Source organism: Notamacropus eugenii, chromosome 1 (assembly GCF_028372415.1).
Source record: "Notamacropus eugenii isolate mMacEug1 chromosome 1, mMacEug1.pri_v2, whole genome shotgun sequence".
Classification (NCBI taxonomy): domain Eukaryota; kingdom Metazoa; phylum Chordata; class Mammalia; order Diprotodontia; family Macropodidae; genus Notamacropus; species Notamacropus eugenii.
The window spans coordinates 495385207-495411708 of NC_092872.1; the positions used below are offsets into that span (position 1 = coordinate 495385207).

Genomic DNA, 26502 nt, shown 5'->3' on the forward strand with positions numbered 1-26502 from the left:
CCAATGTCACATTAGGAACTAAAAATATTTTCAGCTCTACTGTGAATGAGTCTGAACTAAACTAAACTAAACTATCTACCTGAATGGAAAAAGAGAATTTCAGAAAAGTGGGGAAAAAAACAGTCCAATTCTAGTGTAAGAAAGTGGGCACAAACATTAAAAAGAAAAAAAGTAATTTCACTAAATCTCCAAAAAGAAAAAGTTAGGTGAAATTCTTTGCAAAATAGCACGATACAGAAGCAATGCTAAGAAGGCTAAAACATCTTAATTGCATTTATTGATATGATCCATATGTTTCATATTACTTGCAAGTTCCAGATCAGTAAAACTGCCTTTTCTTCTTTCTATATACAGATTTTGATTTTCAACTTACATACTTAAGATTTACATAGCTGAAATTTGCTTTGCACAAGTCTGTGACCTTACTGCTTGTCAAGACTATGTCACATAATATTTAAAACATAAAAGTGAACAGAAGTCAGAAAACCAGGTTACAGTATACAGTATTTCATAAAAGGGCTTATAGAGTATACAAAAAACATTATACTACCCTTAATCTGTGTAGAAACTGAAAATAACCCTATTATACTAACCTACAGTGCAAGTGCTTAAGCAGAGGAGAACCCTATTTACAATTCCCCTTTATTTTTGCAGGCTAAACACCACACCATTTCACAGTTATACATTACACTTAAAATTCTTCTATCAGTTTTTTTGTTTTGACAACAGCACAACTGGACAACATGAAAACACAAACTGCTTGAATATTTTGGTTTTTAAGAATATAAAGGGAAAAAAATTTTCTATGCATTTTAAAGAGCATTAAAAATTCTAAAGTAATCAAAAGGCAAATGTGGTGAAAATCTGAAATTCTTATATAATTATAGAAAAAAATTGAAGATAGCCAATGTAACGATGTACTAATTATGTAACAAATTTCACAGATCTCAGATGAATATTTACTACAAATTGCTTATGTCCATATAAATTATATGTAAATGGCAAATCTATCTATCATCTAGTTGGTGTGTATGGGTGTACATTTATGTGTATGTATACATACATATGTGTGTATATACATAGGCATATATATGCCCTACACACACATATATGTACCTATTAGATTTCTCCACACTAGGACCTGCAAGCAATGAACTGGTAATATGAAAACTGAAAATCCTGGGAGACGAAAAGTATGGATAACCTTAACATTGAACCAAAAGGCAAATGAATGTAACAGCATATAAAGTTTCCTTAACAGTCTAATTTTATGAGCTCAGGATCAGACATATCAACTTTTTCTTTTTATTTGGCTACACAGATTTTAATTTGTGGTGAAAAAACTGTCATTGAGTGATTTTAGAAAATTACGTAACTCGACAGAGATCAGTTAGCACAGAGACAATTGAATCCTGCGATTTCAAAGAGCTACATAATATTTAATCACAAGACACAGTCAATGTGAATTGGGTGTTCAAATCTTAGACACTAAGAGTTTGGGTTTACTGTGTACATTTTAGACTAGTTATGCCTTTTGGAGCATGTAAAAATGACAGGGAAGTAAACAAAAATGAACAAATACACTTTGGGTCAAGCAATCTAATTCCAGTGTATCTCAAAAGTAGTCTTTGATAATTGAAAGGTTTTTCAGTCCAGGTTATCTTGAAGATTAGATTATTTTCTCCACTAGTTTAGAAAGACTGAGAACACTTTCCCCTCTTTACTTTTACACTCTTCATAATCTGGGGAAAGCTTAATTTACAATTCACTGCAAGTTGAATTACTCTAACACAACTAAAATTTTAAAGATCCATTTTTTAAGAAAAATTATTTTTAAAAAATCTAGTTTTGCTGGAACTATAAAAGCTAAATCTCATTACTCTAGTTACAGAAAAATACTAAACTGAGGTCAAGAAAGCAAGGACTATCTATAGGGAACATTGCCACTAATTACATTCTGAGATTTTTCAGCTTCTATACATTCTGAGAAACTGAGTAGTCAGTTGCTTCAGAATGATCTTAGTTTCCATCCTCAGGTCAACCACATCTGGGTCTTTATTGCATATTCTTAAGAACATCAGTCATGTTACCTTTTACATAAAGAATCTGTGACATCTCTAAAAATATTCTTTCAGGAATTTCTAACACTATACTTGACAAAGTTTTCAGAGCTTAGCTTGTAAACTGTTCAAACAAAAATCCATAAAGGATTTCACCTACTTATGATCCTTACTATGTAGAAACAAAGTAGGGTAGTTTGATGTATTTATGATTTGTTTTTTCCAATTAACATCACTGTCTCTTTAGAAAATTTACAATCTGCAAACTCACAAAAACGTATCTATTTACTTATTTATAATCTGGTTAAACAGGCTTGTAACAATATTTTCCAATCTAGTAAACTATATGAAGAGTCAAACTCAGTGCCAATGATTAAGGGCAGATACCACCTAAATTCAGAATTTAAACCTGGACATTTGGAGTATCGCCCCCCAGAAGTGATTTTTGTATACTTGTAAAATTTGTGCTTTGGGTGGGGGGGGTTTGGAAGAAGCAAAATAACTTGAATCAGCAGTTTTCATTTTAATTACACAATATATACTATTTTACGCAACTTTGTTGCAGAGTAGTCTTTAGGGTGCTGTCTAGAAATATTTTAAACTGGAGTTTAAAGCAAGGCTAAAATACAAAACAGCCTTACTGAGGTGATTTTCTTTCCTCTCAATGGAAGAAATATTTGCTTCTAGGCAGTCTGTGTTCACCAGGTCACTTTTAAAGGAAATTCTGCTATAAGATAAAAGAAAAATTAGCAGGCCACCAAGAAACTAGGAGAAAAAAATGAGGATATTTAAGTATACAGCAGTCACATTCTCCAGCCAATCTGTGCCAGGGGTGACCATGTTAACAGGTAAGCAAGTCATATACAAGTTGTAAGGCCCTCATCACTTCCCCCCTTATGTATCTTTTTCTTAATAGAAATAGAAGACTTATTTTTCTCTGTAATAAAGCAGGTAATATTTCAGAGGGTCAGGCAGGGGCAGACTCAAGACCTTTTCTCTCAGAAAGTTTACGGGAGGATCTGGCTTCATTTCAGGCACATTCTTTTCCTCCTCTTCTCTCCTTTCTTCTTCCACATCCTCACAATTATTGTTGTCATCAGAAGGGTTGGAAATACGACTGGCGAAGACTTCCTTGTCCAAGAAGACAATAGTTTCCATTCGACGGCGTCGAACTCGCCTTCGCTTAAACCTGGGTGGGTTTTTCAGTCCATTTCCACTCTTGCTCATTGTTTCTTGATGAATTATCTTTTTAATAGTTCCTCGGATTGCAATTCGAGCTAAATCTTGGAGGCTACGAACAGCCAACGGAGCTAAGATAAAGAAGAATTCAGTGGACCAAAGTTTAATGAGATAATGGCTCACTCAAATATGCAAATTAATTTAAATACATGGATATTATAAAATATTTATAAAATCTGAGTTTTGGCAAAGCTTAACAAACATCAAAGTATTTCTGAAAATTATATTAAGCAGTCATAATGTTTTGCATTCACATAGTACCCTGTTAAAACCTAGGATTCCACTTTTCAGAGACAACGAGAGACACCTGAGCCATTAGACTACATGAAAAGTGAGGAGAACTGGGAATAAAAATTAAGGTTTCCTCTCCTAGTCATAACATTCGATTTATTTCCTATATCTTATTACTTTCTCAGGAGGTTCCTGGTTAGTCAATCCAGGAGAATAATCAAGTATAGCCTTTCAATTGATTTAAGAGTAGTGTTCTCACTGCTTTTGAAAACTAGAAGTGCTGTACATTTCACAAAAGAGAAGGAAATTGAAAATTACAAAAAACAAAATGAGGTCCAAGGGCATAGCAGGCAATATTGTGGTCCCCAAAACATCCTTAATTTCAAGCTCATCATTTTATTTAATCACTGTAGGGAAGGACATAGAAAAACAAAGACATGATCATGAAAGAGAGTGAGCCAGTTATATAAATGAGGAAGGAATTAACAGAAAGACAGTCATGGTGATACATTGGCATCTACAAAATATTAGAAGGTCTAGAAGCAGGCCTCTAGAGAAGGTTTACAGCAGGATATGGACAGAAATTACAGAAGAGGACACGATGTGGATAAAAGTATTGAAATGTGCCAATGGAGACAGTACCTACTCTCATGAAATCAAAGCTACATCAAAGTACTGAAGGGAAGGCCACAAACATTTTATTAAGATTTTTTTTTAACCCAAAAGAAATAATGGTGGGAATTAAGCATATCTAAATACGTTAGCCAGAAATCAGAATTCTTGACAGTATAGAGTGTAAAAATACTCTAAAGATTACAGTAAAGGGGCTACATTCAAATTACCACAATGAAAGCCTAGAAAGAATGGCTAGGTTAATGTCCACTAAAGTCTCTTCTCTGTATAATGTAAGTAAAGAGAGGTAGCTCCCAAGAAATCCAGTCTTGGGGCCAGTAAGAGCTAGTTTTCAAGTCCTTCCTCTGACACACAGTAGCAGTGTGTCCCTGAGCAAGTCACTTTAACTTCTTGATACATTAGAAAATTCTTTAAGATTCTAAGTTACAGAAAAATTACTGATCTGCATCTATGGAGAGAGCTTCCACAATAGGAGTTCTCCACAGCAGTAAAATCATAGGTCTGACACAAAAAGAGAGAAAGGGATGGCAAATAAGAAATATTACTGTTCCAGGAAGAAAAAGTCATTCCAGACTAACTTCATTTTCTTTTTCTAACAGGATTAATAACCTTAACAAGTCAGGATAATATGGAGATATTGTAACTGGATTTTAGCAAGTCACTTGACAAATTCTCTCCTGGCATCCTTGAGAATAAAAACGAAAGAAAAGGACAGGCAAGGCAAGGTTTAAAATTGGTTGAATGACCAGACTCAAATAATAGCCATTAATGGGTTGAAGTCACCCTATAGAAAAGTCTCAAGTGGATGGCCCTGACCCTTTGTCCATTGCCCTGTGGTGGTCAATAATTTATCAACAATTTAGATAGAGGCATAAATGGCATGGCAATAAAATGTGTAGATCACAAAAAATTATGAGGAGAAACTACCATCTAAAGTCCAGATTCCTAAAAATGGGCCAAATCTAGTAAGAGATTAGTTAATAGGAATAATCTCAGTTTTATAACTTGGGTTAAAAAAAAGTCAACAGACACAGAGTTGGGGAAGCCTGGCTAGATAACAAGCAACTTCAAAAAATTCTGTTTGGCTGAGTGGGCTATAAGCTCGAGAAAGTCACCATGACATCAGTTAGGTTCAATTAAGAGAAGCGTAGTATCTAGAAGAAAGGAGCTGATAGTTTCACTTTCTCCTCTTTAGAGCACATCTATAATATTGTATTCAGTTCTACATACCACATTTTAGGAAGGATATTAACCAGTTGCAGAACATTCCAAGGGAATCTACTCCAGTAGCCCTGCTTCTAGCCCTGCCTCCATAGCCATTATCCTGGAAAGCAATCCCTAAGGCCATAGGACCTAGAAACTACTGGTGCAGGAGCTGTACAGCCCCCACCTCCTCAGTGGAAATGATATGAGAAAGTGGCTATGTTTAGTCTAGAAAAAAGTCTATAGGAATACTAAAGTTGTCTTCCACTAGCTGAAGATCTGTCATGTGAAAGGATAGGATTAACTTCATTCTGCTTGTTTTCAGAGGGCAGAAAGCTGATGTAAGGGAAAAATTTCTTCCTAACAATTACAGATGTCCAAAAGTGAAATTAGTTGTCTCTGGAAAGAAGAGGTCCTCTTTTAGTTGGTATGCCTGTTTAGGTACAGATGACCTCTTGAAGTCCCTTGCAACTGTGACACTCTATAAGTGAGCTATATGGTTAGTCATTTTCTGTAGAAAACTCTCTCTCTCTCTGACACACACACACACACACACACAGACACACACACGTCAATTTGAAAATTGCTGAAATTCCATTTCCATGCTGTGTTGTAAGACTGGCTGGAAAAAAACCAAATGGGACACTGTGTTGTATCTCAAAATAAGCTCCGGTTGTTGCGTTTGCCCTTTGCTCTCAAAGAGAACCATGACATCAGGGAGATGAAGACATGAATTGCAGTTGATTTTGATTTTGACAGGATAAGGACTCTGGAACCTCCTTGAATCCTCCCACTTAATCTGGCTTTTCATACCCAAATCTGTTACCCTTAACCTAGTCTGGCCCTCCATTATCTGTTACCTCTGGATCACCCCATGTGCTTCCCACCCAATCCCTCCATTGTCTGATACCTTCCTGACTGCCTCCAGCTGTTTCCCACCCTTGATCAGTCACCCCAGTCCCATTAAGATTCTCCTTGGACTCCCCCTCAAAACCTTCTCTAAACCCTTCCTCCCATCACCCCAGACTACTAGACCACCCCCAGGTCCCTCCCACAGTCTTTATGTATATAAGTTTCATCTTGCCTCCATGAAGGCATTCAGATTCTTAGATCCAATCAAGCTCGGATTCTATCTGGCCTGCTTGTTAATACAAGCATCACAAATGGCGAGGCTTCTTAAGAGTCAACTCAATATGGTGAATCTTTAATAAACTTTGTTTTACTTTGGCTGAAAGAAGGCTTAGGCTGAATTCATTTGGGCAGCACCTGGGGTGCTGGTATTTTGGGGTCCTAACACCCCAAACCTCAACATTATGGTTTTCTGACCTCAACAATTTGAGTGAGGGAGGGCTGTGCAAGGTCACCAGTCTCACTTTCTCCTCCATAGCCATCTAGGTCTAGTGGCCAGATATTCATCAAAATGATTGGAGATGGTCCAGGATGCAATGGCAGACCCTGGAGACTCTGGTCCTTTTAGGCTAAGGCCTTTTCAAGTTCTTACTTTGAGTGAGGTAATGCCCATTCAGTGAATAGACCACTTTAAGAAGTGAGTCAAGGGATGGCCTCTTTAATTTAAAAAAAATATACATACATACATACACACATATATATATATATTCACACACATACATATAATATATATATAAAACTGGGAGGGGAAGACCCTCAGGGTTACTGGTAACAAAGATAGTCAATGAGAGGTGAGAATACTACGAAAAGCCTGTACTTCTCCTTAGGGATAAAAGAGGTTGAAAAACAATTAACTGTCAAATAATCAATTTTATATAACAAAATGTTCCAGTTAAAGAAGTATATTTAGTGAACATTCAGTCTAATGGAGTTAGTTCTAACCTGTTACTAGGGGTAGTAGGAAGACGGCAAAAGAGGCAGAGGCTGTATTCACTGTGGGCAGAACAGGTTGTTCTGTATGAACAGTCATGGTGGATTAGGGTTGGGAGGATGTACGGTCAGAATCAGATCAACCAGCCCATACATGAACTAGCAGAGTTTCTCTGCACCTGACTTTTCTGCTCTGGAACTGACTACACTGTATACTTCCCCAAGCAATCTTAGGAATGTACAGCTCCCATGATTCTGTGGTTAAGTTTTTGGCTTTCTCACATTTTCTTCCCCTCTCCATACCTTCCAATTTCAAAGCTCACAATGAACTCTCAAGTGGCTTATAATAAAAGGGAAATCAGTTGTCTAGGGTGGAGAGGAAAGTAGAATCTGATGATGCAGGCACATTCATGTGAAACTCTGCCTAAAATCTGACTGCAGTTGATTGCAAAATTTTAAAGGCTTTTTTAGTTGAAGATAAGATGTAATATATAGTCAAGATTTTCAAATAATTTTTGTTCCAGTTCCTGATCAAACAGAACAGAAGATTAAACCAAACAGAGATCTTTGTACTTACGCAATTGCACAAGTCTTGACTTTCCTGAATCTGAGTGACTAGGCTGGATCAGAGGAGCGAAAGAAACAGCCAAAATCTTTTTGGTCTCCCAAGCAGAAGGACCCGTTCGAGTTATTTTAGTAAGCTGTCCCAAATCCAAAATGAGAAAAGTTTTAAATATTTGGCCATTATGTAAGGAGTTTAACACTGTTATTCTTAAAATCTAAAAGATAAAAATAGACATATCCTTTGACCTGTGAGAATACAAACACCTGTTATGAGTTTGTCTTTGTATCCTCAGTCCTTTAATCAATGCTTGTTGATTTACTGACAGACAAGAGAAAATCTAAGCTATATAATACTAAATAACAACTGAAAAACACAAAGTGAAAGTAGAATGAAAGGATCACAGGTTTTGAGGCAGAAGGGATGATAGAGGTCATCAAATCCAACTCTGTGATTTGACAAAAGAAACAATGGGCAAGGATGGTTAAGATTCATCCTAAGCAAGTTAAGTATTTGAGGCAAGATTTGAACATAGTCCTTCCTAACTCTATGTTAGCTACATCATACTGCCTCTCAAATAATAATAGTTCAGAGTTTACAAAAAAAGCTTTCCTCATAACCACTGCAAGTATTAATAGTACAATTTACAGATGTAGAAAGCAAAGTTCGGAGACGCAAATGACACATGAACTATCATCAAATCCAGGATTCAAACTCAGATCTCTCTTGACCAGCACTAACAGGTGATATAACTTGATCAGTCCCCATGTTCTGCTAACGTCTGCTGAAAATCACTCAACTAAAACCAAACTACAATTATTTTAGCTACAGCATGGAATTCACCATAACCTTGCAATTACTTCAGAAACAATGTTCTACTTATAACAGTCTTGTGACAGGGATCATTCAGTGTGCAATGTTTCTGAATGTTCCCAGATTGCTAAACTAGGTCAGAGTACTATTTTCACTCACTAGGGCTTTGGAAGCAGCGTTTAAGTGCAAGTCTTACTTAGCTAATCAAATCTAAGCTGGTAAACAAATCCCCTAAGTAAATGAGATTATAAATACTGCAAAGGTGAGGAAGACAAGGCTTTTCTCCCTGACACTTCCCTTCTCATACTCTGGTTTCCTGAACAAGCTTTCGGGTAAAGAAAACATGAGGGCTAGTTTCACTTTCTAGGGTACCGTTACACTGAAAGCCCATGTGGATAAAAATATAGACAAATGAGTAGTTAAAATTAACTTTTCTGGTAATATCTCACACTGCTAATGCATATCGCACCACAATATTTTTGTGCTTTCCAAAAAGCAACTTCATTTTGTTGTTTCATTGAAGCCTTTTCTATTTACTTCTCAGTCATGACCAGAAATACCCTCTCCTCTATGAACCTTTCCCCGTGACAAAGAAAAATAGTCAAACAAAACCAACTGACGTGGAAACTGCATATATAACATTCTACATCCATGAGACCATCTCCACTAATTACATTTCCTTATTGCTATCTTCCGGGATCAAGATGGATCATTATAATTACACAGTATTCAGCTTCCAAATAGCAATATTTTCACAGCCCTCCTGAAAATGCTGCAGTTGACAACATGTACAATGCCCTCAGGAATTTTTAAAGGGGAAATGGATCATTAATTCATATTTTAAAAGTTTAGAATCATGAAACTGCTCCCAAGAAACATCATTTTAAAATTACAGCAAAACACTATTAATGCAGTCTAGTCATTTAAAAATAAATTTGTTCCTTCCAAAGTCTACAAATTATAAACTAAACACAATGTAAAGGCATATGCATCTTCCATTACAATCATTTTGTGTTGTTTTGCTAAATTATTTTGGGGGATGTGAGCGTGAGCTAGATGGAGTTTGTATGCCATGTCAAAACAAAATTTATCAATTTAAAAAATATCTACCTAGAAAAATGTTTACAGAAAATGTTCAACTTGAAACTGAGTATCTTTATTCCTCTGTGACAAAGATAAATATATCTCAACATTTATTTGGCCATTATTTCAGTAGCCAGCCATTTCTTAAAAAGACAGTCACTGTTTTGGGTAAGATCAAGGTTTGCTATTTCTTTACCAAGTAAAATAAGATGACCTCCTACGTGGCAGAGACAATGGACATTTCTCTGTCTTTATATCACTGACTCCCCCTCTGTGGATTTTCTGCTCTTTAGGCTTCAGACACTGCACTCATCCATGCAATGGGGAGAACGATGTTTTTGGAGACAGAGAAACTGGGTTCAAATCTCAGCTCTGTTCCAGCCTGTGGGACCTTCCGCAAGGCACTTAGCCCTTCTGGATCTCAGCTTTCTTATCAATAAAAAATACCCTCCTTCCAAATCTAAATCTGTCCTCCTAATCTTATAATTCTCTTGCTGCCCTATGCCTTGTTTCCTCATCCTCTCCCTAATACCTTAACGCTGGTATTCCTCAAGGGTCCATCCTCAGCCCTCATCTCCTTTTACTCTTTGCTTTCCCCTTGGCAATCTTATTCACTCTCACAGTTTGAAATGCGATCTCTCAGGAGGTGATTCCTCAGTTTGTTTGTCTCCCTTTAATCTCTCCCCTGAGGTCCAGACCCATACCCCTAATAGCTTATAGTTCATTTTCTTAATTTTTTTCTGAAATAAAACACCAAAAGAACATGTTTAAATATGTAGCAGAACATATATAGAAAATTGTATATGAAAATGTGAATCTTCATTTCATGCCACTTGCTGTTTTAAGAAGTATATAATAAATTCCACACATTATTTAACAAATGTTTGTTGAATGTCATGGAAAAGTTCTGTCCCTAAAGAAATAAGAACAACATTTAAAAACACTGCATACCTCTTAAAATTAGCTTTACTAAAGGAAAAGCAATAGCTTCCTGATAAAACATGAACAGTAACGCTCTCGTCTTATTATCACTGTGCTGTATACAAAATTATTCACCAAATTAAAATACAGAAAATGAATACTAATAAAACAGGACTCACTCTATTAATGTACCTATATTCCTACTGTAGCAGTGCTTTTCCTACAGCTTTCATAACGTGACAAGTTAGTTGTTTTTTGGTTTTGTTTTGTTTTGTTTTTTTTTACCATGTTAGGATGTGTCTAACTATGTGCTAATTATTCCTTGGTAGTCTGTGATCCCAAACCATAAAGGTAAACAGAAAGTATATTTCTGCGGTCCTTTTGCAGAGTTTTGCTTGAGGGACTTGAATATAAATTTACGACACTGCTTCTAATTTTATACCTTGAATAATTTTTTTTTTTTTACTATCTTTCCTTTTCCCCTTTCTTTACTATCATTTTAATTTACTAGTCCTTTTTGGCTGTGAATAACTTGTTACAGTGCTTTTGGATTGGAGGAGAAAATATCATATAAAGATATTTCATCTCTAGCAAAGGGAGTTATCCCAAGATGTGCTAGTGCAGTAGACGACTATCTGACAAAAATGAGTAAATCAGTAGACTATTGCCATTCTGGTCCCAACTTAATATTTGTTTAACTGATTCCTCAATGAGTCCAAAGTGTTGACCATAGGATTAAAGATTCAGAACCTCAAAGGTCATCTAAGGCTTAGTTACCTCATCTCTAAAATAAGGACAGACAGAGCAGATGACCTACAGTAAAGTCCTTTCACTAGCTCTAAATTTATGATCATTTCACAGAACACTGATTGAGTTTAGGGCACAGCTTCTCTGTGACATATTCAATAAAGGGCACTCTAGCCAGAAGCAGTATAAAGAAGCAAGGGGCATAAAAAAGGGTGAGAAATGGTAGTAAAGAACATTCAAGTTCTCTATCTTTGAGGTACACTGCTCCCTAGAGTAAATCTGTGTTTTATTATCAGTGTTTTCAGGGCTATAATAGTCTGTGAAGTACTTAACAATTAAAAGGAAGAAAGAGAAGGAGTAAAGCACTATATTCATGAAAGTAAACTAACCTTTTCTTCTAGTGGCATGACAAGAATTCCCCCAACTTTAAGCAAACTCTTCATGTAATCTTCATGTTCTTTCTGAACTCCAGCACCACAATAAACACGATCATATTGAGTACAATCTGGAGAAATCTCCAGACAGTTGCCCGTAACAAAGGAAGGTTCACAGAATTCAAACCTGAAGGTGAAGAACATTTCATATACTTTGTTTATACTGCAACAAGTCTATAAGTAGCATTATTCTATCACCTCAATTGTCTTTAGGTTTAAACATATTCACATAGCACTTTATAGCTTAAACAATCGTCCCACCATCAGAGAGGCAGCGTGGTATAGTGAAAGGAGCACTGAACTAGGAGGTAGATGTCCTGGGATGGAGCCCTAGTTCTGTCACCTCTGAGTCAGGTGACCTTGGCCAAATCACTCTCCACCTGAGTTTCAGTTTCCTGATTTATAAAATGGGGAGAACGACTTTATACTAACTGCCTTTACAAGTCTGAGAATGCTAAATTTATAGTATTATTTAAAGTAAGCCTACTTTATGTAGGTCAATTATGCATAATTATCTCTGTTTTTACAAATAGAGAAACTGACAATAAGGGAGAAAAGTGCCTTGCTTGAATAAGAAGCAGAAGCAGAAGCCTAGTCTTTTGACTCCAAGTGAAGAACTCTTCCTACTCTATTACAAACATTCTCAGAGACATTCAAAAATTTGGACATAGCCAGGATGTAGTGATAACATTAAAAAAACTCAACAACTGTACTCTAGGGATAAAATCAGAGAGTTATGCAACATTAAATGAAAAGGCTAAATACTTACAGTCAAGAAACAAAACTGTTAAGCTGCTTATCAAAATATTAACTTATTAAAACATACTTAGTTTTGAAATATAATGAGAATTCTAATAATTTAAAGTTATACATATAAACACAAGGAGAAACATGACCTTGTTTTTTAAAAATTCAATTACTATGGACATTTTTCTTATTTCATAATTAGATGAGATCTGTTTAAAAAAAAACTTAACTCTCCTATAAGCAATCCTTAAGAGTAGAACATTAATGTTATCTGAACTATTATTAATAATTTTTGTAAATGATAAGGGTTAGTTATATCCTAAAATGAAAGTATATATATTTAATTTATTTGTGTATGTGCTAGGAACATATACAAATTGGTAACAGTTTCTTTTCCATTTATCAATATTAAGGACAAATTTGTCAATTCATCTATGTCTAGGGCTCTAAGCACTTGAAATGGAATAACTTCAAAGTACTGGATTTTAAAATGGGTGAGAATGAAATCCTGACTGATCTCTGGAACTCCAATACTCCCAACTTCAACCTAGCAACAAAGTTGCTAGATTCTTTTTTTTAAGATTCATTGTGTAAAGTGAAATGAACAATCTCTTCTTTTTTATCATCAGTCTGTTAAATTATAATCTACAAACTTGGATCTAGTAAAAAAATATAAAAGCCTTACTTGTCAAAGCTATCACTTGTTCTGATGAAAAAGTCCAGTTTCTGCTTGGCATACTCTATCACATCTGAATGAAGTTCTACCCCATGGTTTACACCAAAAGGACCTAAAATATTCAGGAACAGGAAAATTTTTATAACCATGGCATGGAGCTTTTTTTTTCTTATTCATTCTTTATCTATTCACTTCAATTACAATATATCCATCCAGTTATCAATTACTCAATTGAATTCAACAAGCATTTAAGTGCCTACTATAAGGTACGCACAGTGCGACAGAAAGATATGACAACAGATTCTGCCTTTGAGGAGCTTACAATCTGTGGGGGATGGAGAGGAAGCAATAGATATGCAGACAAAATATATACAATGCAAATACAAAGAAATATGAGGGGATGGAGATAATAACTGAAGGGAATTAGAAAAGATTTCATATGGGAAATGGGACAAGCTGAGTCTTTAATGGATAACAAAAGGCATTGTTAAAAAATATCATTTAAAAACACCACAGTTTTACATGATACACCTAGATATGCTTTCAATTTGTTTTTATTTGTGCTGAAAGAATTGTACATCGAATACTTGAACTAAAGCTATAAGAAAAGTTTTACCTACGATATTTCAAATTCTTGTGAAAAAGCTTTTAGCACTTTGACGTGACCTTTATTTGGAACTCTACAACCTTCAAGGTCCTGAATGCTGAAATTCCTTTCCGATATAATCTCTTCTACCTCCTAACTCTCACTAAACCTGTTTGTCTTCATTATCATGGCATTGCCCTCCTGATCCTTTCCTGTTCTCCCAGCTCAACCATAACTACTCTACTCCCTTCTCATCAGTTAGAGCTGACCCAGAGTTCTTGAGGGAGTATAGACAGAGCTAACTTCTAAGCTGGGAAGAACTGGGTTCAAATCCTACAGCTGACACACACTACCTATGTGAAACTGAGCAAGTGACTTGAGTGTTCCAGGTTAACTCTCTAGAAGATTATAAATTGCAAAGAAGATGCCAACCTGTATTGGCAGAGGAAGTACAGAAAGTTGGACTCATCAATAGTTCTTATGCTGATGAAGTCCATACATGTGTGCATAATTAATACAATTTCCACTATCATCTTACTCTATTTTCTCCTCATGGCAAGGGGTGACCCTGGGTTCTTGGAGGCTAGGACATATAGAGGCCAAGTTCTAGTATTCCTAACACGTTGAGTTTGCCAAGGCATATTCTGAATAATTGGAAAGGCTTTGGATAGCTTGAAAAGTAACAAGAAGCAGCAATAGAGACAGTAATGAAGAACATGTCTGTAATCCAAAGCTCAGTCTAGCTAAATTCAGTCTACTCACCAAAAGAGTGGCCAAGTGGTGTTGAATATTTTTGGCCACAGCAATGTATGAGAGTATTTATTTACTAAGATGGAAAAGTGGTGGAATCTGTGTTAAGTGTCAGGAGTAACTTTCTAAGTATCTTAAGGGGCATTTATGGCATGGACTTTCATAATGTCAAGTAGTATAAAGCTGAATTCAGATTTAAGTGGCTCATTTTTAGGTGTACTTTTCCCTTAGCCTATTGGTTGTCCTCAACATTTTTTTAAAAACGGTATTTCATTTTTTCCCCAATTACATGTCAGGACAATTTTTAGCATTAATTTTTACAAGATTTTGAGCTCCAATTTTTCTATCTTCCTCTCTCCCTTCCCCTCTTCCAAAACTGGTAGGCAATTTGATATAGGTTATACATGTGCTATTATGTAAAACATATTTTCATATTAGTCACAGATTGAAAGAAACAGACAAAAAACATGAAAAAGAATAAAGTGAAGAAAGTGTTTCGATCTGCATTCAGAGTTCATCAGTTTTTTAAATGGATGTGGAATATCATTTTCCATCGTGAGTCCTTTATACTTGTCTTGGATCACTCTGTTGTTGAGAAGAGCTAAGTCATTCATAGTTGATCATCACACAATGCTGCTTAAACTGTGTACAATGTTTTCCTGGCTCTGTTCATTTAACTCTGCATCTGTTTGTACAAGTCTTTCCAGGTTTTTCTGAAATCTGCCTGTTCATCATTTAGTATCCTTTAGTATAACGGTATTCCATTACATTCATATGAATGAATGGCTTGTTCAGCCATTTCCCAAATGATGGGTATCTCCTCAATTTGCAATATTTTGCCACCACAAAAAAGACAACTATAAATATTTTTGCACATGTAGGTCCTTTCCCCTTTTGAAAGATCATTTTGGGATACAGACCTAGTAGTGGTATTGCTAGATCAAAGGGTATGTGCAGTTTAGTTGCCTTTTGGGCATAGTTACAAATTGCTCTCTAAAATGGCTGGATCAGTTCATAACTTCACTAATAGTGCATTAGTATCCCAATTTCCTACATCTTCTCCAACATTTATTTTTCCTTTTTTGTCATATTAGCCAGTCTGAGAGGTGTTAGGTGGTACCTCAGAATTGTTTTAATTTGTATTTCTCTAACCAGAAGTGATTTAGAGCACTTCTTCATATGCCTATAGATACCTTTGTTTGTCTGAAAACTGAATGTCCATATCCTTTAACTATTTATCAGTTGGCGAATAGGTTACATTTTTATAAATTTGACTCAGTTCTCTATCCATGTGAGAAATGAGGCCTTCATAAGAGACACTTGCTGTAAAGATTGTTTCCCAGCTTTCCTTCTAATTTTGGTTGCATTGGTTTTGTTTGTGCAAAAGTCTTTTAATTTAATATAATCAAAAATTATCTATTTTACATTTTGTAATGTTCTCTAACTTGTTTGGTCATGAACCTGTAACTCACTCAACTTTTCCTTTAAGAATTTGGATGCTATAGCACTTGGTGGATATGTTTAATACTGAAACCACTTCAATGTCTGTAGCAAGCTATAGTTTCCTTATTTCTTTTAATTAGGTCTATTTGTGCTTTTGTCTGAGATCAGAATTGCTACCTCTGCTTTTTATACTGCAGCTGAATAATAACAGATTCTGCTCCAGCCTCTTACCTTTACTCTCTGTGTGTCTCCCTGCTTCAAGTGTGTAGGTACTTAAATTCTGGTTGATTCTGATTTTTGATCTACTCTGTGATCCGATTCTGTTTTATGAGTTCATCCCAGTCACATTCACAGTTATGATTACTGTGTATTTCCATCTTATTCCCTCCCATTTGTACTTTCTCTCACCTTTTCCCTCCTCACCAGTGTTTTGCTTGTCTCCCACTTCCCCTGATCTGCCCTCCCTTATTTCAGTCCACCCCCCCTTTAATCTCCTCCCCTCTTTTCCTGTGAGTTAAAAGATTTCTATATTCAATTGATTGTGTATATTATTCCCTCTATGAGCCAGTACTGATGAGAATAAGGTTCAAGCAATGCCCACTGCCCACCTTCCCATTTTTCCTTTCACTGTAATAAGTTTTTCCTGCCTCTTCATGTGAAATGATTTACCCTATTCTCCTTTCCTTCTGTACCCAGTGTACTCCTCTTTCTCATCCCTTAATTATTTTTTAAGTCATTCCCTCAAATTCACCTTATATCTATACCCTCTGTCTATGTGTATTCCTTCTAGCTGTACTATTAGTGGTACAATATTTAAGAATTACAAGTATCATCTTCCCACTGTAGGGATGTGAACAGTTCAGTTCCACTGAATCCCTTATGTTTTCTTTTCCCTTTTTTGGCTTCTCTTGGGTCTTGATATTGGAAATAAAATTTTTTGTTCAATTTTGGTCTTTTTATGAAAGCCTGAAATCCTTCTATTTCACTGAATAAGCATTTTTTCCCTTTAAGTATTATACTTAATTTTGCAGAGTAAGTGATTATTGGTTGTAGTTCTAGCTCCTCAGTGTTTTGGAATATCATGTTCCATGACCTCTGACCCTTTAATGCTGCAGCTGCTAAGTCGTGTGTAATTCTTACTGTGGCTCCCTCTATTTGACTTATTTCTTTCTGGCTACTTCTAGTATTTTTTCCTTGACCTGCAATTTAGCTATAATATTCCTTGGAGTTTTTATTTAGGGACCTATTTCCTGAGGTGATCAGCAGGTTCTTTCAACGTCTATTTTGCCATCTAGTTCCAGGATATCAGGGCAGTTTTCCTTGATAATTTCTTGAAAGATACTGTTCAGGTCCTCCTTTTGATTATGGCTTTCAAGTAGTCCAAGGAGTCTGACATTGTCTTTCCTGGATCTATTTTCCAGGTTGGTTGTTTTTTCCATGAGGAATTTTACATTATTTTTTTCCTTCTTTTCAATTTGTTTAATTGATTCTTGATGTCTCATAGTCATTAGCTTGCATTTGCCCAATTCTAACTTTCAAGTAGTTGTTTTCCTAAACTTTTGTACTTCCTTTTCCATTTGGCCAATTGTACTTTTTAAGGCATTGTTTTCTTCTATAGATTTTTGTATCTTCTTTTCCATTTGGCCAATTCTACTTTTGAAGCAATTGTTTTCTTTTTCCAAGCTGTTGACTCTTTTTTCATAATTTGCTTGCATTACTCTCATTTCTTTTCCCAATTTTTCTTCTGTGTCTCTTATATGATTTTTAAGCTCCTTTATGAGCTCTTCCATGAGTTCTTTCTGGGCTTGAGAACATTTCCCATTTTCCTTTGGGGTTTTGTTCATAGGTGTTTTGACACTGTAGGCTTCTTCTGAGTTTGAGTCTTGGTCTTCTCCGACACCATAATAATTTCTTTGGTCAAATTTTTTTGTTGCTTTTTTGTCTATCATTTTTGGTCTTTTTCCTTTTTTTAGAAATTAGCTCTACTCCTAGAGTGGAAGGGGCATTGTTTCAGGCTTTTTGTGCCAGGGGCTTTGTTGACTTGGGCTATGCTGACTCATGTAATGTTTCTTGGAGATAAGTCTGTTTATTTCCCTGGCTATGCTGAGGCACATGGGGGATCCTGGTATTGGCATTTGCCTGCTCCACCACGCCAGACATCAGGATCTCTCACTGGTTTGGTAAGGTGGGGCTTGCTGTTGGCTTGCTGGGATTCTTCCTGTCCTGGACGGCATTCTCCTTTTATCCAAGTGAGACAGACTTTTGTTGCTCATCTTTCAAGTTTCTAGGGCTAAAAGATTTTTTCACCCCATCTTTTTGCTAGTTCTGCTAGTCCAGGATTTGTTTGGGGGTACTATTTTGTGACTGTGGAGGTGGAGGTGAGAGTTACAGTGATTTACTGATTACTCTGTCATCTTGGTTCCCAGATGTGTCCTCAACAGTTTAATATAAAACTAGTGGTAGTATCTGCTTTTTATCCAATTTTGCAATTGCATTAATAAAAAGAAGAATTTCAGTTACAAGATGACAGATATTATGGGATGCTGAATTCTCATAATGATAATAGCACTCATATGAAAAAATAAGGACATAGGGCATTTAATCACTAAAAATCTATTTACTTAAAAATACTATATTATACCTACATATATTATAGATACTTAATGTATGTAGCAAAACCAAAATAATTTTTGGATAGACATATCCTCAACATATCACCTACATACCCAAATCTCCATTTGAAAAAAAGTGCTACTGAAAAAACAAATTGTTTATTAAATTACTCAAATCAAATTATTAATTATAACTATTGTATTTATATATTATAATATATTAATATTATGTAACAGAAAATATATGTGATATATTATTATAATTATTATATGTTACTATTACATAATATAAAAATAAGCTATTTAATTTTATTAATTAAATTAAATTTATTAAAAATTAATTCATTACAACAGAATAATGAAGTCCTTCTTACTCTCCTCAGCCCCCCCAAATAGAATGTAAGCTCTCTGATGGCAAAAACAATCTATTTTTTGTGCATATTTGTATTCTTAGGACCTAGCATAATTTCTGGCATAAAGTAGGCATTTCATTAATGCCTGGTCATTGTGATAGCTATAGAACAATCCTGAAGAAGAATTTAGAATTTAAAAATTTTTTATTATTAGTTCTATTTTTGACCCATTAGGGTAGGATTGCAAATTTTTTAATCTATCATCCTCCATTTTTCTTTGGAGGTAGGAAATACAGTGTAGATTTTGGCAGCTGCTGACCAGGTTAGATGGTTTTCTGGTCACTGGCTCTCCTCCCAAGAAAGTAAGTCACATCTAGTACTATTAGATTTCAGATCTTTGAAGGCAAGGATCTTGTCTTATTCATCCTTGTGGTTGGTTTTTTGTTTGTTTCTTTTTTTTAGCAGCTAGTATGTAGTAGTCACTTAAATTTAAATTCACTTAAAGTTGAATGAATCCTCAATAAAGCACAACACATTTAGTAAGCACCTACTATATCTAGGGCATTGTGCTAGCTGTTAAAGAGACTGTGAAGTTTAGAACAGGCAAAGTCACTACCTTCAAGAAACTCATAATCTAATAAGACACCAACAGACACAGTTAGAAATACACAATGTAAATGCAATGGAAAGTAATAAAACAGTGCTCTGTGAACTAATGGGCAGAAAGAGATCAGGAAAGGTTTCATGGAGAAGGTGATATTTAAGTTGGGTTTTGAAAGAAGGGCAGGAATTCAAAAGGCACAGAGGAAGGGAGAACATTCTTTGCCTAGGGAAAAACTTAAGTAAAGGCACATTGGAATGAGAGCACAGTAAACATTCAGGGGCAGAGAGATGTCCATTCTGGAACAAAAAGCATAGAAAAAAGAGAAATATGAGATAAAGTTGGAAAGGAAGGATGGTACCAAGTTATGATGGGCTTTGAATGACATGTAGGGGTATTTGAATTTTTAAAAGTAGGCAGGCATAGAGCCACTAAAGATTTTTGAATAGAGGTCTGACAAGATATGGTCATAAGAAAGACGATTCTAGCAGAAGCATAAAGGATGGACTGGAGGGAGGAAAACCTATAAAACAGGTGTGCCAATAGTTCAAATGGTTCATAATAAAGGTCTGAACTCAGGTGGTGGCAGTAACCCATACTTAGCATAGTGCCTGGCACATAGTAAGCCTTAAGTACATGCTGAGTAACTGATTGATGAGATGGTTTTGAAGGATACTGTACAGATTGACTTGAAAGAACATGGTAAAAGCAAAGGATAAATCAGTGACTGAGTCTGGACATGGGAAAATGGGTGAATGAATGGTAGCAGGAAGAAAAGGGTCAAATGGACAACTGTGTATATATGAAAAAATAATGAGCTTGGCTTAGGATGTGTTGAGTTTGAAGTTCTACTGGGTAATCCATGTGAAGATGTCTTGTAGGGAGTTGGAAATATGGGCCTGGAGCTCAGGACAGAGAGGTCAGCACTAAAAATAAAGATTTGAAAGTCACCTATGTAATATAGAAGTGGTAGTTAAAGCTCTGGGAGTCAATTAACTTGGCAAGGGACAGGATGTATAGATTAGAATTGTAAAATTTGATCATCAACCATGGAAAATCATGAACAACTCCCCTCTCTCCCCGCTAGGAGATTTTGGCCAAGAACATGCCCAAAAGGCTACTTATTGTACTGTAAAAATAAATGGTATCGGCAGAGAATAAAGAAATGAGTCAGATTTCCATATCTTCCTTACCTAAAATGAGTCCAACCATAGAACTGAGATAACCAGTGCCACTACCCAGATTCAAGAATGAAAGTCCAGGTTGTAGATCCAGGGCTTCCATCACTTCTGAATATATGCATGGGGCAGAAAGGTGAATATTGCCATGCTTCCAGGCCAAGTCTTTATAGGCATTATCTTTAAATTCTTCAAGATAGTAGTCGGCACGGTCGATAGCTCGGAAGGCTTGTTCTACCAGCTCTGTCCTGATATATTGTGCTTCTTTCAAGTTATCTATTAGCTCATCATTGTCTTCCCCAGCACTGACAGCACCTCCCATTTTCAAGGATAATACTTAGGAAGAGCTACAATTACAAAGGGAGTAAAGGAAAAAGAGATAAGACAAAGAAGACATGAAAAAATAAAAGTTCTGAACACATTATTCAATCAGAATTCTCAATTAAGTCATGACAGGGTAAGACATTTCAGCAAACTTGAAAAAGGGCATAACTATATCAAGCAATCTATTTACCAGATATGGAAGAAGGTTAACATATGATTCTTCACCTGGATTTCAAAGACTTATTCTCAGTAAAGGATATAACATGATAAATATGATACCACATCAAATTCTGATAAATATTTTCTACAACATGCAAAACCTATTTCAGGACCCACTCTGACTAATCATGGTTGCTACCACAATTATTTATAACTATTAACAAGGTGTAATATTCTATGTTCCCCTTCTACCTTTTTTAAGAGGAAAAAAAATACCTACCTTACATTCTTCTCAATTGTCTTTAAGGGAAAACTATGGTGAACCTTCCCTTCTGGGTCCAACAACTAGCATACATAGTACCAGTGGAAACTTTTCCTTAATTTATATTCCTCTCACAAAAAAGAACATCTTCCCTTTCAAAATTATCTTTATCCCATAAAGTAATAGCTTTATGCGACATAAAACAGTAGCAATTATTTGTAAAAGATTTGCTTTCCATTGTTTGGTTAAATTTAAAAAAAATTCTAACCTACCAGTTTCACAAAATGAAGCACATCCACAGAATTTCTTCATATACTATAATAACTTGAATATTGTTTACTTTTTTATTTACTATTTACAATAATTCTTTCTATTTCTGAAAGTAAAATGTGAATAATGACACTAGGCCTTTACAGATCTTTAGAAAAAAAATTTCCCAAACCAAATAAACAAAATCTGCAATTCTGACAGTCGGGGATGGAATTCACCCCTCCCCACAAATAAAAATAAAAGCTGACTACATATAATTACTCTGCATCACCTAAAGCGCATTAAAGATGTTTAAAAAGCCTGTCAAATATGTTGCTACCCATGAATTTCTGCCCATTTTTACAACCAGATTTTAATTATGATTACTATTCTTCACAATTAAGATTTATAACTGACTAGTACTTCTAAAAATCCATTTACTAAAAGCTGCTTTTCCTTTTTCTCTTAAGGCAATACCTATGGTCAGTTCACTTGATGGGGGATGTATTTGATTCTCCCTGAGCCAGTTAGCCAGAGAACAGACTGAACACTTAACTCATCTCTTTTCAGTCTCAATGAGTGACTTTTTTTATCATACAAAACCAACATGAGAGGCCCCCTCTGCCTGATGTTGCTTTTTCCTAGTTAAGGCTTTAACACCCTCTTATACTAGTAAAATTAACATGAAGTGGCTATTACTTAATATTACTTACAACTAATACCATTAGTTATCTGTAAACTCCTAAAAGTATAAAATCAAACTCCAAGATGACTTTTCCAAACTAAATTAAAAGGTTTCTCCTCAAATCCTGCTTTCAACAAGTTATGCCAAGTTCAATTTTCAAGGCACTGTTTTACAGCATTATTTCTATGATAGTAGTACAAGGGAAAACCAATCCATTTATGTTGCTCAGCATTATAAGGCCATAGAACACAATCACATTGTTACATACCTTTTTTTTCATTTAAATGTTTTCCTCTGGAGTCCCAAGGAGATCTATTTTTCCTAACTTCTTTATCAAACTATAATTATAACTTATAAATGCTATCTTTTTATAACTTCTCCAGTTTTTGAAGACCTTCTTTATCCAACATTTATAATGGAATAGAATGCTTCATGTTGTTTCCATACTCAGAAATCACAGAATTTCAGAGCTGAAGGGGATCTCAGAGGTGATCTAGTCCAGTTCTCACTTGCACAGGAATTCCTTCTACATTATCCCAGACAAGTAGTTATCCAGCTTCTACTTGAGGACTTTCTAGTAAAAGTGACTTCACTACCTTTTGAGACAATCCATTCAATTTTTGGACAGTTCTAATTATGAGGAAACTTTTGCTAACATGGAGTCACAATATGTCTCTGTAACTTCCATTTTTTTCTTTTCCCCTAGTTCTGCTCTCTGGGGTCAAGCAATCAATGAACAAACATTGAAATGCCTACTATGTGCCAGGCACTGGGCAGAAGAAGATTCATCTTTTATAGCTAGTCCTTCAAAAACTCAGGTCCTCAAGACTTTTCTTCTCCACACTACTTCCTTCAATCAATACTCCTGTGATTTAGTTTCTAATGCCCTCATCATCACCCTCCTCTGGACAAAGTCATTTATCAATGTCATCCCTAAAATGTGACTCCCTCCCCAAATGAACATAATACTTCAGATGTGATACAATCAGGGCAAGATAAAGCAGGACTATTACTTCCTTGGAGGTGGACACAATATTTCTATTAATGTCACAGAGCCTAAGACTGCATTGGCTTTTTAACTGTCAAATCACATTTTTAACTTGTATTAGGCTTGCACCTCACTCAATTCCCCTTAGATTCTTATAGTATTGGACCATCATCTCCCACAAGGGAAGAGAACAAAAAAAATTGGATATAAGTTGACAAAAAAACTGTTCTTTTCATTATCTAGCAGTTAACAGAAAAGAATTAAGTAAGGGCTAACTTCTGTATATCTCTAATAGCTAATCCTAAACTAGGAAAAAGCACAGCACCCTCTCATAAGTAGCCCCCTTATAAAACCAAAAATGAGGCTTATTCCCTAAAACAATTCAAGTGCTCTTCCTCTCAAAATGCTCAGATTTCATTCTCACAGATTACCTTAATATCAATGTTCTACATCAATTCTCCATAGCTCAGGTATTTCTTTAGGCTGAGGAGGATTAATTATTTTGATTTATGTGGCTAAACAGCAGTAATTGATAATAAATCTAAGCATCAAACAAAGCAACCAATTTTTAAACAAGGCAAGTGATTCTGTCAACTACTTTAAAAGAACAAGTTTAAATAAAAAGGATCAATTTACTACAGTGTCTTCCTTTCATAATCAACTGAGCCTTTAAAAAATTTAATATGGCAAGGGTAGGATGTATTTTTGGAGAGGAGTAAAGGGAGAAGGGTATGTAAGTGGAAGGTGTCCAAGGGTTATTTTTTAAAAGGCAATCTGTAACCCTTCTGGACTTAAGATTGTATTTCAAATTCTGCTAAGGCCTAGATGTGGTTTAAGACAGTCCTTTTAACCATGCAGTTACCACATTTCAATTGATTAATTTAATCAAAGCCTTTAGATAGCTATAATCAGTGACCCATCCAACATTTTACTAGAGTTACCCTTACCAAAGTTGATTGTTAAATTTCCGTATCTTTCCTGTAGTGTCAAACTTTTATCAGTTACTCTCTACAGGAGCAACATGTCCTAATCATTAGAAAACCTTGCGAAAATACCTTTATCTTAAGGGTGGCTGTCTTTCATTGACACTTGCACAGTTGAAAAAAAGTAAAAGCGTTATGTATTAAAGGGATAGGATATTCTACTGAACGGGGAAAAAACCCACACCAAACAACAATCCTTATGGCGTAAAAACCTCTTTGAGGGAAAGAATTTAAAAGCAGTATCAATTATTTCAAATATAGAAGTAATTTAACTCTCTCAACTAGGAAGTCACGGTAAGCCAAGAAGTACTCTCTACCCTTTATTCCATTATTTCAAATCTAGAAGTGATTTAACTGCGTCAACCAGGAGGTGACAGAAAGCAGAGAACTCCTGTACACTTTATTCCCAAAGCCACCTCGGGAGACCCGCCTGGCTGCAACTTCTGGGTGAGGAGCAGGGAGCGATGCACTGGTGCCTGCGGGGCGCCACGTAAAGAAGCTGGGGCGGTGAGCAGCGGCGCAGCTGGGCGGACCAGGAGCGCCGCCAGAACGACTCCACATCTGGGCAAGGACTAGAACCAGAGCCCGGGAAGAACCCGTGCGGGCGGCACCACCTAGCCCGCTAAGCCGGTGCCTCGGGGCTGTTTATCCCAGTAACCAAAATCTGTTCTCAGCCGCTCCCAGAGGAGCAGACGCGCCTGGCCACCCCGCCGAGAAACTGCCACAAGGCAGCACTAGATGGAGAGGGCAGCGCACAGGGCATGGAATCCAAGTGCGGGGTTCGAATCCCTACTCCGCCCCCTGTTTGACCTTGGATAAAAAGGGAACGCGTCAGTTTCTCCTGGACGGCTTTGAAATGCAAAGAACCCTGCAGAGGTGAAATCCCACCTCCACAATGTACCCGGGGGTGCGACAGACGGTCCCCTCTCGGGTGGGGTTCGGTGGGAAGGGGACCATTATCCATTATTTCCAGTGTGTACCAACGGAACTCCCACCAATAAAAATGACTCCGACAAGAGCCGCAACTTTTGCAGAGCTTTGCCCAGAGGGAGGCCCAGAGAGGCAGAGTGACTTCCCCAGGGTGGCACAGCCAAAGCCGTCGGAGACCAGACTAGATCCCAGTTCTCCATCCACTACCCCACGCTGCTAAGTAAGGGGGTGCTTGAGGTCCCGGCGAGCTGGCCGGATTGGCGAGATCCCGGCCCGGGGTGGGGGGGCATGCCCGCGGAGCCCTCCCTCGGGACCCGGGGGAGAAGCCCCCACGTCGCAGGGAGCGGGGGGGGGGGGGGGGTTGCTAGGCATCAGCGCCCTCCAAGCCCACCTCAGGGGCGGCCGCCTCCTCCCCGCCAGCCCCGGGATCCCGCCCCTGGGCATCCGCAGCTCTCGGCTGCCTGGCCGGCGGCTCTACCTCGGGCCTCGGGCGGAGACAGGGCCTGCGCTGGGCTGAGGCCTGGAGGTCCTCGGGTCTTGGCTCTGGCTGCCCCGCCGGGGCCTGGCCCCGGCCCAGGCGCCCGAGGGCTCGCAGCCCAGGCTCCTACAGTCCGGCCCCGCCCCGATCCGCCCGACCCTGCCCTTAGCGAGGCCGCCCCCTGCCCCCGATCCGGGCTCCGGTGCTTCCGTCAGCCCCTCACTCAGCCCCAGGATCGCCGCGACTGCTCCGCCTCCCACCGACAGCTGTAAACATCCGCCCGGCTGACCCCCGGGGGGCCCTGTGCGCCTGCGCGGCGCAACCGCTCCGGCTCGCGTGGGGGAGGCTGCTCAAGGACTCGGAGCGGGGAGGAGGGAGGGGGCAGTTAAAGGGGAGGGCCGCTGATTCTTAAAGGAGAAGCCGGGGTCTTTGCCTGAGAAGAGAGCATGCGTGGGGACTTGGGCGAGGAGGGGGAGGGAGCGAGCGGAGGAAGGGGGAGGTGTTCTATAGATATAGCCTTCCCCTATTGGCAGTGGGATTGTGACACGCCCCTCTCGACCCCGCCCAGGCCCTCCTGTCACAGGATGTGAGTCGGGAGGGACTTCGCAGGTGATCTTGCCCACACCAAGGCAGAATGCCCAGCCCTGCCTCGCTCTCCGCCGAAACCCGCCTTTCTGCCACTTCCTTCTTTTGCTCCCGGTTATGCCCTCTGGCCGAACAGAGCCAAACTATT

At 37.5% G+C, this 26502-nt stretch overlaps 1 protein-coding gene across 3 annotated transcripts; it reads right to left on the reverse strand.

The window, feature by feature from the left end:
- Positions 1 to 255: 255 nt before the first annotated feature.
- Positions 256 to 26043, reverse strand: PCMTD2 (protein-L-isoaspartate (D-aspartate) O-methyltransferase domain containing 2). Of its 3 annotated transcripts, none has more exons than XM_072633215.1 (6): positions 25770 to 26043; positions 20727 to 21058; positions 13198 to 13300; positions 11721 to 11892; positions 7783 to 7906; positions 256 to 3370 (listed from the first exon to the last, which is right to left on the reverse strand). In XM_072633215.1, exons 2-6 carry the CDS (start codon positions 21031 to 21033, stop codon positions 2988 to 2990), a joined length of 1089 nt encoding a protein of 362 aa, XP_072489316.1. In that variant the 5' UTR covers positions 21034 to 21058; positions 25770 to 26043; the 3' UTR covers positions 256 to 2987. The 3 variants fall into 3 exon arrangements, with proteins under 3 accessions (XP_072489316.1, XP_072489318.1, XP_072489317.1); XM_072633217.1 differs by lacking the exon at positions 25770 to 26043 and adding an exon at positions 25683 to 25706 and having other exon boundaries at positions 1250 to 3370; XM_072633216.1 differs by lacking the exon at positions 25770 to 26043 and adding an exon at positions 22659 to 23100 and having other exon boundaries at positions 1250 to 3370.
- Positions 26044 to 26502: the final 459 nt, after the last annotated feature.

Bases quoted from the DNA above. Each gene is read 5' to 3' on its own strand.
- PCMTD2 (XM_072633215.1), bottom strand. From the start codon at position 21,033: ATGGGAGGTGCTGTCAGTGCTGGGGAAGACAATGATGAGCTAATAGAT. The intron at 11,893-13,197 runs GTAAGGCTTTTA...CTTCACCTTCAG, and splicing joins ACAAGTGATAGCTTTGACAA to GTTTGAATTCTGTGAACCTT. The intron at 3,371-7,782 runs GTAAGTACAAAG...TCTTTATCTTAG, and splicing joins GTCAAGACTTGTGCAATTGC to CTCCGTTGGCTGTTCGTAGC.